This window comes from Astatotilapia calliptera, chromosome 19 (assembly GCF_900246225.1).
Source record: "Astatotilapia calliptera chromosome 19, fAstCal1.2, whole genome shotgun sequence".
NCBI lineage: Eukaryota > Metazoa > Chordata > Actinopteri > Cichliformes > Cichlidae > Astatotilapia > Astatotilapia calliptera.
Window position 1 is genome coordinate 9,560,118 of NC_039320.1, and position 12,179 is coordinate 9,572,296.

Here is a 12,179-nt window from a genome sequence, read left to right on the forward strand (position 1 = left end):
GATTTATTTACAGAGTTCACCAGGTGTATATACAGAGAGTGCCGGGCAGTGCTATATACAACAATGTGAGGGACGGGACTCCAGGGAAATCCAAGGGGGGGAATCACTCGCTCTCCAACTCTCCACATACATGACTGCAGTTCCTTTCTTCACACTTGACACACAGATTCACATGGGAAAGGTTATCCAGGGGGTCTGTAGATGAGGAAACAGGAATGAGTACGATATTCACAAAAGACACTTGACTTATCTTGAGCTGTAGCTTGACTCTCACTGACGTGTGGTAGACAACAATCCAGCGAAGACCAGCAGTCACCTCCTGGCTGAAATGCCATTCACCTTGATGGGCATCAGGTGTGTTCTTTTCCGTGGGCCGAGGGCCGAGGGCGTGAACCCACAATGAGTTCTGCCCCAGCGACAGAGAGGAGGTGAGAGAGAGCGCAAGAGAGAGAAAAGAAAAAAAAAAGGCCGACCAGCGCCTTGCCGATCCCCCAGGCCGTGACAGGTGCTGCTTTGCTGCATCTGGCACAGGTTGTCTTGAATCTGTGCGGGGTACAATGAAATCTCAAGACTATCAAGGGATTCTAGAGAAAAATGTGCTGGTCAGTATCAGAAAGCTTGGTCTCAGTCGCAGATCATGGGTCTTACAACAGGACAATGACACAAAACACAGCTAAAAACACCCAAGAATGGCTAAGAGGAAAACATAAGACTATTTTAAAGTGGCCTTCTATGAACCCTGACCTCAATCCTATTGAGCATCTTTGGAAGGAGCTGAAACATGCAGTCTGGAAAAGGCGCCCTTCAAACCGGAAACAACTGGATCAGTTTGCTCATGAGGAGTGGACCAAAATACCTGCTGAGAGGTGACAGTTACAGGAATCATTTGATTGCAGTGTTTGCCTCAAAAGGTTGTGCAACAAAATATTAAGTTGTGGGTACCATCATTTTTGTCCAGGCCTGTTTCATGCATTTATTTTTTAAATAATTCAGTTGAAGCTTGGTTGAAAAGCAATGTCTGACTTTCATTGGTTAAGATTTATAGAACTTTTATTTATTATTACTTTTGTCAGATTAAAGTTATTGCTGTGACCATTGTGAGTTTTTCTTTCATTGACCGAAGGGTAGCAACATTTTTGTCCACGTCTGTAAATATTTAAATATATCATATAGTAAATCTTTGTTAAACAAGTAACATCAGGATCTTTACTGCACATGTACATCAGCAAAAATATCTTGGCGTGCAGTTTAATTGGTGAAGTCAGTTATTTTGTTAGTGAATTTTTTTTCTTGTTCTACAGTAGTCAAACACTTTAGAGGCAAAAAGATTTAACTGTCAGCCATAAAATCTTTGTGTAGTTACAAGTTCTAACATGCACAAATGCTCGAAGAAACCAAAAATAAAGTGGATGCCAACTACCATGGCAGCCCTGTAAGTTTAAACAAACTTACTCAAGGTTGTTCAAACATCTAAAATATAATGTTTATTTAGCAGACAACATACAACAACAGAGTTACATATTTGCGCTGAAGTCAAGCAAACCTTTGGGTTATTTTAAATAAAAACCAGGAAGCTGTATACAGGGCATCACACCTGTACATTAAGAATTAACATGACTTGTGTGTAAACACCTATAAAACTAACCCTGCAGGTTCAAGGGTAATTCCAAGGAAAGTGGTGGAGTTTAAGTGAAATTTCCATAGTAAGGTAAGGAGGAGCCACAACCTGTCCTGGCTGATTTAGGGGATTGTGGGCATTATATAAGACTGAAGCCTGTCCACTCTTACCTGCAGACCTGCTCCGTATCTACTAAACAACATGCTTCCTCTTTCGTGACTCGTTCAGGTAAAATGTTTGTTTAACAATTTAAGGACTAATGACTCAAATCAAAGTTATTATAGTTTTTCTTTTTCTGTTTATTTTTAGTGTTAGGTTTTGTTTTGTTTTTATTAGTTTCATAGTAATAGTTCATTAAATATTCTTACTATATGGACATTTCATTGATATTTTATTGTAAATTGCAGTTCTTTTTCTTTTAAAAGAGAAAAAAAACCCAAGCAATGTTTTTAATATTTATATATTATTTCACCTATTTTTTTTCTCACCTAGATTTAGTTAGGCGACCCACCTTTATCATTATGGGTCACCTATACCTATTAGAACAGGTGCTGCACTTGTGCTGTTGCAGACTGTTACCTTGCAAAAAACGGCTCATAAAACTGAGTTAAATCTTAGGTAATTTCCTCTAAATGTCTACCACTTTAATCTCAGTATGTATATTGTTTTTAGTTAATTCTATTAATATTATTAGTAGTAGCAGCTATAGTCAATATAAACATTAAGCATGAGCTGAGCTGCTTCCTAAAAAGCAAATGGGCATACAGTGCTTAACAAATTTATTAGACCATCTATCATAACAAGAATGAAAATGTGTTTTTAGAAATTACTTAGAATTATATTGTTATCTATTAGGCAAATTAAAATAAAATTACAGTTGTATGAAATATGAAAATTAATGGATAACAACAGCTTTAAAAATACTATTTTGATTAAAGAGGCTACACATACAGTTGGTTACAGAAACATAAAACATGATTTTGGTATTTACTAATACTGTTAATTGAGAGCAGCTGTGGTATAAACATTACACTGGGTGGTGGTCTAATGAATTTGTAATTTGTATGTACTTGTTTTGTGCAGACAGAGATTTTCATACATAAAGAAGCATGCCTACAAATAACCTTTTCTGAAGTACTGAATTTAAACACAAGCAAAGAAGAATAAAATTGTCTTATATGACAATTAAATATATGAAATGACAGAGTATGTCATGTTTTTTTGGCATTGACTTTTTACATCAATTCTTACATCAACCAAGCTTTATTTTTAATATCTAAAGTTATGTTACCAAAAAAATATTTAATGTAATTTACTGGTTGTAATCTAGAGGTGGAGTAGACTGATAATCACCCTAGAGGTTTGAGGAGCGTACTGATCATTTTAAGAAGAATTTAATTTTACTGTTAGGATTTGAGCTGACATTGTTTCTTTGTAGCATATCATTTATTATACTAATCTGTCAAATTTACATGCCAACTTCTTGAAAACAGAGACAAACACTGCAGCAATGCCTCCTCCTGGTGCATGCCTGAACATTATGGAGGCTCGTCACAAGCAGATGGGATATGGGAGCATCTCCAACCCTGAGAAGTTCTTTAACCAAGACTTCAAGAACCTGAAACAGTACTGTCTAACCAAAGGAGTAAGGTACCTCGATGACATGTTCCCCCCTGATGCAAAGTCTGTTGGCCAGGGGATACTGATGCCCTCCGACCTGGCCCACGTGAAGTGGCTAAGACCTGCGGTGAGTATTTAAAGATGTTTAAACTGCACATTAGATGCTCTATCACATCTAAATGTTTAATCAGCCGGGGACTGATTCCCCCTTTTTCACTGCAAGTGATTCAGTTTAAATTTTCTGCTAATGACATTTTTCTGCAGTCAGATTGTAAAAGTGTTTGAATGAGCTGTTCTTCAATTCACACAGTCCCAGTACACAGCTAACAATAATGCTTAACATTTCAAAAATAAAAGTGGTTGCCCTAGACTGCTAGACATGAGCTAATAATTCATTTTAGAATTTTAGAAAACAAAATACAATATCTTTTCCACCTTTGCCCCACTGCATTTGAGATTGTGAAAATGTAGCTCTTCTTATGAACCAAGAAGTGAGATTTTCACTATAACAGTGCCCTCTAGTGGCTGTGACAATAATTAAATTAATCCTGATATTTAAGCCTGTGAAGTAGAGTTTCATATTTCAAACTTGGCCCCAAACCTCTTAAATTTGGGAATGGTCGGATACATTAAGTGGAAATGAGTGAAGCAATCCTTATATTTGAAAACTGACTCCCTGTTTTACAGCAAATTGCTCCTGATGCTGAATTTGTGGTTGATGGCGTCTCCAGATTTGACTTTGGTCAAGGTGTACTTGGTAGGGTCATTTCTTCACTCCTAATATTTACACTCTTGTATCTGCCTACAGTCCTGATTGTTCTTTTTTTGTTGTTGTTAAACAGGAAACTGCTGGTTTCTTGCATCAATCGGCGCACTGACTTTCCAGAATCACATTTTTGAACAAGTTGTTCCGCTCGACCAAAAAATCAAAGAGAACTACTGTGGCATTTTTCACTTCAGGGTAAACATCATTAAACTATCAGTATAAGAGAAGTAATTATTATCTTTAACTGTTTTTTTCCCCCACTAAACGAAAATTTAAAAGCTGTTTATTTCACAGAGTTTGGATTATTTTGTCTCTAATGATCAAATTTCATGAAACACAACAAGCTCACAAAACAATTGTATCTTTACTTTAGTTCTGGAGATTCGGGCGGTGGGTGGACGTCGTCATTGATGACAAGTTGCCGACGATCAATGGCAGACTAATCTTTGTTCACTCCAAAGATCCAAATGAGTTCTGGCCTGCTCTGCTGGAGAAAGCTTATGCCAAGTATGCAAAGAAACATATGATTTATCCGATATACAGTGAACAAGTTACATGTGGGGGATCTGTGAAAAATATTATCTACCTCTGTCAGGGTTTGTGGTTCCTACACCGACATGACTTCTGGAACTCCTTCAGAGGCTGTGATGGATTTCACCGGTGGCATCCACATGTGCGTCCAGCTGTCGGACGCCAGTTCAGACGTGTGGGGGCTGATATGCAGAGCTGGCAAATCCAACACATTGATGAGCTGTGGTACACCTCAAGGGGTAAGCACAAATAAACAGAACTCAGAAACAGCCCGAGGTTATTCAGGGAGATTATTCTCCAACTACAAAAAAGGGCTTAGAGGACTTTGATTAGTGTTAGTATAGATTAGAGATGCTGTGAAACTGTTTTGACATTTTAACAAACATTTTATGCATTTTGAGGTGAGTTATAACAAAGTCTGTGTTTTCCACTCAGACTGCACTTCATCATCTACCAATAAAACTGGTATCATATTGCCTAAAAACTATAAAACTAAATCAATGATGTAATGATGAAGTTATATTTATGGCATAATCAACCAATACTGCAAAAATGCAACCCAAGTTAGCATGCACTTTGGGATGTGCTTAATTGGGAATGTAGATTCTGGAACTAGAAGACAGTTTTGACTTAGTAGACTCTGAAAGTTCAAAATCTATTTTAAGTTTTTTGTGAAGCGGTTGGTTGACTGCCAGAAACATCTTTTATGAAGACAAATAAGTGTGTCGCAAAATGTTGAAATTTGCTTTAAATCAACATAACGAAAAATTTTGCAGTCCGTTTTTCCTAATGATATTATTGTATCAGAAGTCTTTATTTTCATTTTTTATGCTTTTACAATGACCAATGTTCTTTGGTTGTAGGAAACATCTGCTAACACAGTTTTGCCAAATGGACTGGTCCAAGGGCACGCCTACACTGTAACAGGGGTTAAAGAGGTAAAGAATTATACTTACACAGTAATCACAGTTATTATTGGAAGTGAATCTACAGTAATAATACTTCCCTGGTAAGATTACAGCAATAAAAAGAATGCTATCACATAGTATCACAGTATGCAGTTTAGGAAGAATTACAGCAAAAACAGGTTCCTGACATATTGGACAAATATGTTTAGGGGAGATTTAAAAACCTTTGAGCATACATTTAAATACAACAATAATATGTCCCAGAAGGTTGATTCTGTTCATCTGGACGTAGCGTTTTGTGGGAGAAACGTTTCGTCACTCATCCAAGTGACTTATTCAGTCTCAGCTGACTGCAGGTTTCCCCAACCTTATAAACAGTACATTTGCACAATGACTGAAAATAGAACCACTGAATGAACAATGGGCTCTGAGATCAGTTCCTTGATCATTAATATGCAAATTCTCATGACCATTGACTAACAACTACTGATCAAAGACCACTGATCAGTGGCAATGAGTACCATCCACAGAGAGTTGGGGAATGGCTGCAATCACGTAAATGGCCTCCTTGACTCCCCCTCAAACCAGTGTTTCCAGCTGATTGTTCGTTCAGTGATGCTCGTTTCAGTCATTGTGCAATGTACTGTTTATAAGGTTGGGGAAACCTGCAGTCAGCTGAAACTGAAGACGTCACTTGGATGAGTGACGAAACGTTTCTTGCATTGAAAACGTTACGTCCAGATGAACAGAATCAACCTTTTGTGATTTACTTACCTGGATGATTGAGCATGCATCGAACCAATAACTGTGATTTTTCTGTTGCCTGCTGCCAGCTTATTAGCCAAGGAAAAGTTGTGAAGCTGATCCGTTTGTGGAACCCCTGGGGCAAAGGAGAGTGGGAAGGAGACTGGAGTGATTGGTAAGCAGTAATCAGCTTTGGTATATTTAATTAGAGAATAATTTTCTTCAATACATGCAACTCTAGATAAAAATTAACAACATAATGTGTCATCTCTTACCTAAAATACTGTCTTTAAGGTCCCCCATGTGGGACATTGTGAGTTCTCAAGACCGCCAAAAGTGCCTTTCAGTGGCTGATGATGGAGAGTTTTGGTAAGCAAATTTCGTCAAAAGAAAACTACAACCTCTGGCGGTATTATATTAATACCACCAGAAGTTGTAGTTTTCTCTTTTTTTGCTTTATTTACTCTGTACTATGTTATAAGCTTAGAGTTTTATACTTTGACATCACATCTAAATAAATTAGGAATGAGAATCTACCTGATTTTATTAACAGGATGGCATTTGAAGATCTCTGTAAGTTCTACACAGATCTTGACATCTGTGGCCTGAAACCAGACTTCATAGATGGAAAATCCTCTGCTCAGTGGAAGACCTCTGTGTACGAGGGTCGGTGGGTTGCTGGAACTACTGCTGGAGGCTGCATAAATAACAGAGGTAATTATATAGCATATACTGGAATATAGGTGTTTAAATGTTCAGCAGAACATAATGTTTTAATCTTCAATTCATGTAAATAAAACACATTTTTCCCTCTATGTCCTCCAGACACTTTCTGGACAAATCCACAGTATCGAATTAAGGTCGTAGGTGAAAACTCTGAGTCCAATGGGGAGAAAAACATCTTAGTGTCTCTCATGCAAAAGCCTGACAAGAGGAACAGACGCCTGGTGTAGAACCTCCACATTGGTTTTTCTGTATATTTAGTAAGTATTTCTCTTTGTCATATCATTCATACATGCATAACTATGGTGAAAATAAAAACCATGTTGAAGTTGACATTTTCAGAGCATGAAAATGTATTTAACCATTGTCAGAATTTGTATCGTAATGTGGAAACAACAATAATAATGTGGCATTTAAATGCAGAAAATGACAGATCAAAAATTAACTACAACATAAAAATTATTTGTGGGCTAGAAAACATTTTGTTAGCAAGCCAAGCTTTAATATGCTGTCCAAACATTCATACAGTGGCTGTGCACATGTTGAAATAACTAACTAATGACTAACTGAATTATTATTTATTCCCAACATGAATGAAATTCATCTGACGTCCTTCAAGGTGACCAAAGACGTAAGAAGCTAATTTATTCTATTTCATGTTTATAATACACATATGGTGATGTGAAAAGGAAAGTACACTGTCTTTCACTATTAAGGTTCTGTGTATCTGTATGCGCTGATACATAAAACCTTCAAGTTGACATGTCTGTACGCACTTCAGAAACTTCTTCAAATGAAATTGGGGAGCTGAAATATCACTTTGAATAATTTCAGTACAAAACGCAAAGTGGGAAGTTTCCAGCAATGTTCTTCAACACCCATCTGCCTGTTGCTCGGAGTGATAAATACATGAATGCCCGTGAGGTGATAGAGTTCCTTATGCTGAAGCCTGGTGAATACCTGATTGTGCCATCCACCTTCAAACCCAACGAGACAGCCTCCTTCATCCTCACCATCCACTCAAGAGAAGAGACTTGTTGCTAGTATGCTCACTGTCGATGTCTGATGATATGACATAAAAAAATTTAAAACAAAATTTGCATTTGACACATTACAGTTGATTTCTATGAAAGTAATGCATATTGGTCTCCCCACAGTGAGAATTCAAATTCAAATGAGCAAAGATATGAGCCAGTTGAAAAGGTTTGTAACAAATCATTTAATTGTGTCCGTGTTATTTTGCTGTTCATGTGTTATTAATGTGAACTGTTGACTCGTCAGGTCACAAAAGTAAAAAACCATCAGGATGAAGAAAACAAGAAAACATTCTTCCGTCAATACTCTGACAAGGTAATTAAAAAAGATCTTTTTGCTAATAATATTAGCCGCATTACTGCAATATTACAAGTTTATATAGCATTATGTGTCTAACGTCTGTGTAATGTATCATGTAGTAAACCAAATCAATTAATGTTTCAGTATGAAGAAGTGGATGCTGAGCAGCTCCAGAGGCTTCTAAATGAAAACATCCTGAAAGGTTTGGCCTTTAAAAAGTCTGTCAAGCTCAATTTAAATTTACTGGGCCACCTACACATGGCTGTTTGGCCATGGGAACCCATTCCATGAAGCTCCTTGTGCACAGTTTTTGTGCTGATGTTATTGCCAGAGGAGGTTTGGAGCCCTGTAAATACTTCTGTTCATATAGCGTAGTTTCCAGGTCTGACCCGTCCAATTTATAAATCAGTATTATTTCCTGTAAGCCTTCATCGGACTCTGGCAAACTCTGGTTTATGAGACTATGACTCTAACTTATTAATACAGAATTAACTGTGGTCCACATGAGTGTAAACATCAGTAATACAGCAGGGTGTGCAAGACCCTCAGTTTCTTAATCGCCATGGCTACTTCGACATGCAGTCTATGACTCTGAATACTGTGGATGACAATTGTGCTACACTGTCTTTGCTAATTCAACTCTGTTTTATTTAGGAGAAATGAAATCTGGAGGGTTCAGCCTTGATGCCTGTCGCAGCACGGTGGCTCTAATGGATGTATCCTGTTATAATACATGTGATACTGGAAAAAGCAGATTAAGAAACTTTGTAGTTTGCCTTTTTGAGCTGTTGAAAAGTAACTATTGCAGAAGTCTATATGTAAGCAAACCTGAGTGCTTCTCTGTTGATATAACCAGCATTACTCATCTGAAAGACCAGACTAAGATTTGTCCCTTTGCTACCTTAATGTGGGTTTTAAAAGACATCAATCACAGGCAAACTAAACAGTGAGGAATTTGTCCGTCTGTGGAACAAGGTCACCAAGTACAAGGTAAAGGGAAAAAAACAGCCTTAAAACATATATCAATACATCTGCTATAGATGTGAAGATTTTCCCTGATCAGTTTCATGGTTTCAGTCTTCTCTTATCAGGAGACTTTCTTCCTCACCGACGTTTCAAAAACAGGAACGCTGTCACTGAGTGAGCTGAGGAACGCATTTGTAGCTTCAGGTATATGTTTATAGTTATATGTGTGTATATATATGTACATGTGTGTATATGTATGTATATATACATATATGTGTGTGTATTAGTATATATTAGTGCTGTCAGCGTTAATCTCGTTAAAATAATGCTAGCGCCATAACCCAGAGCTTCCCAAAGTGTGTGGCCCACCCCCTAGGGTGGAGCGCAGAGCCATTGCAGGGGGTATGAAAAGAAAAAAAAAAAAAAGGACACTTGGACACTGCTAGCATAATGGACAGGTTTTTGACGGGTGTCCACACAAACGCAAAGCAGGAGATGACGCATCGCCAAATATGTTTCCAAACCAACTTAATTCTAAGCCAAAGACTAGAAAATACGATGAAGCATATCGTGTGTGTATGTAAGCGTGTAAAACCTGAAGATGGAGACAAAATACTGTTTATCTGCCATTCTGCAATTCATCTCATGTAAACAATAACGTGCGCACAGCGTGACGTGAAAAAAGGCACATACCTTTGACGTTGCTTGACGAACTGTCTATCCCTCGTCCACACGGAGGGATGGACAAGGAGTCTAAAAAAGGAGTTTTAAAAAAATCTCCATTTTCGGTGATTCCAAACGCCGTTTACGTGCTGACGAAAGGCCCAAACGCATAGAAACAGCTGCGTTTTCAAAAATACCCGTGTAGGTGTGGACGTAGCGTAAAAGATTTAGTAGTGTATTTTATCACTACCTGTAATTTATTGCAGATTACTTGTATTTGTTTAATTGTTTACTAAATGTTTGAGATGTGAAATAAACTGTTGGTGTTTGAAAACAAAATATGGGCGTGTGTGGCTGGAGGATGTGTTTGTGCATGCGGGGGGCGAACATTTTTCTTGTAAAACAAAGGGGGCCCCAGCAAAAAAAGTTCGGGAACCACTGCCATAACTACATTAACGCGGCAAATCTTCATTAGCAAGATAGCGCGGATTGACCCGTGCGTGCAGCTGGACGGCGCGTTAACATCATTTTAACGAGATTAACGCTGACAGCACTAGTATATGTATGTATGTACATATATCTCAGCAAACTCCTCCTGAAGTCTGACTGTGTGTGTTCTTCAGGAATGAAGGTTTCAGATGACATGCTCAGTCTGATGGCTCTGCGCTATGGCGCCTCCTCTGGACACATGGCACTGGAGTGCTTCATCAGTCTCATGATTCGCTTGGACTGCATGAAGAGTAAGTGAAGCCGAGAAGAAATAACAACAGTAGATGTGTAGATAGCTGAAAATAAATCTCATGCAGTGAGAATGAAAAGTTTTTTCAGTTGAAAACATCTTTCTCGCTTCTAAGATTTGATTAAGGTTCATGATTTGTACAGTTTAAACTCAAAGTTGTGTTCTTCAACAGAAATCTTCAAACAGTTGTCTGATGGAAAATCCATTCATCTCAAGGAGTCAGAGGTAATAAAGTCACTTTAGTGCTGACAGAGCAAACGAATAAATAAATATAAATATTTATACAAAGAAAACGCATCAGTTTAAGTGATACTTAAATGTTAATAAATAATCTGTCTTATTTTCAGTGGATGTACGTTTCCATGTACACTTAAGCCAGCTGAAAGACAGATGCATGTTTCATCTGGAAAACACAAGAAGATATTTCAAAAACTTGTTTTCTGTGAATTAGCTATAACACTTTATTACTTTGAAACAACTAAACACAATAATGTGAAACTATAACAAACACTAACATTTAAAGCTGTAAACCTTATGCCTCTCTGCATATTATGTCAAAGACTGAATAACTGCATTTTTTTGTGACTAGTACTGCAAACTTGTCAATCTGTGTTTTATAATAGAAACATAATACAGATGTTCGTGAATGACATGGGACTATTGTATCAGTCAAAAATGAATGAAGTGGATGGGAAATTAAACTGATAAGATAACTACAAAAACTCGGAAAATGGAAATTCAAAGGAAGAAAATGTCAAATTTAACTAGTACCTTTGTTTTTATATGTAATTTTCTATATCAGCTGCTTTTTAAAATTCCTTTTATATTGGGGAAAGGAAGTACCAAACTTCAGTGGGTCAGTTTCAATAGTGAGAGGTTGCGTTCTCCTCCTTTCAATGAAGCATTGCCTTTGTGATCTTCAGCAATTTTCTTTTTTCCAGCAGCTGGGATTTTTTTTAATCTTATCATTTGTTTTGTGGGTTTTGATATATTTAGCTGCATAATTGCCTGTTAAAGTTACATTTTCTTAATAAAATCATGTGTTATTTTGTAGATTTGCCGTCTTTGATTTTTCTTTGAGAGATCTTCTTTTACCCAGACACTTTTATAGATACTTCCCTTTATTACATTGAATGCTTTAGACATACTAAAAAACGTCTAAAGCATTTAGACATTTGCTTACATAAGGATGTCTATAAATGCAGGTGACACCGAGGCACCCTAGGCAGTAGGTCAATGATCAATTTTTATTAACGTATCACCAGACCTGTGGCCATATGTTCTGAGCACTAGGGTGAAGGGTCAGGCTGAGCTGTCAACTGATCAGTTGTGAGTTGGATTAGGTGGTGGAAGATGATGCTGGACAGACCTAGCAGTATAGTGAGGGTGTGCTGGGAATGCTTAGCAAAGGTCCTGGTCCGCGAGATCTTCAACTCACACCACCGGCAGAGCTGCAACAGCATTCCAAGGGAGATTGGGGGACACTGAGTCCAAATGGACCGTGTTCAGCACCTCCATTGCTAAAGCCGCTGCGGCTGCAAGGTGATTGGTGCCTGTTGTGGTGGT

General features: G+C 37.7%; 1 protein-coding gene across 1 annotated transcript; it reads left to right on the top strand.

Moving 5' to 3' along the window:
* Positions 1 to 1,683: 1,683 nt before the first annotated feature.
* Positions 1,684 to 11,618, top strand: LOC113012184 (calpain-1 catalytic subunit-like). The gene is given in 22 exon segments (XM_026152231.1): positions 1,684 to 1,708; positions 1,795 to 1,846; positions 3,112 to 3,365; positions 3,926 to 3,995; positions 4,081 to 4,199; positions 4,378 to 4,511; positions 4,600 to 4,774; positions 5,399 to 5,473; positions 6,277 to 6,362; positions 6,482 to 6,556; positions 6,741 to 6,901; positions 7,013 to 7,170; positions 7,718 to 7,953; positions 8,068 to 8,113; positions 8,192 to 8,260; positions 8,390 to 8,447; positions 8,900 to 8,961; positions 9,167 to 9,235; positions 9,337 to 9,415; positions 10,498 to 10,614; positions 10,786 to 10,838; positions 10,961 to 11,618. Coding segments are annotated over 20 exon segments (2,106 nt in total). The 5' UTR covers positions 1,684 to 1,708; positions 1,795 to 1,846; positions 3,112 to 3,128; the 3' UTR covers positions 10,988 to 11,618.
* The last annotated feature ends 561 nt before the right edge of the window (positions 11,619 to 12,179 follow it).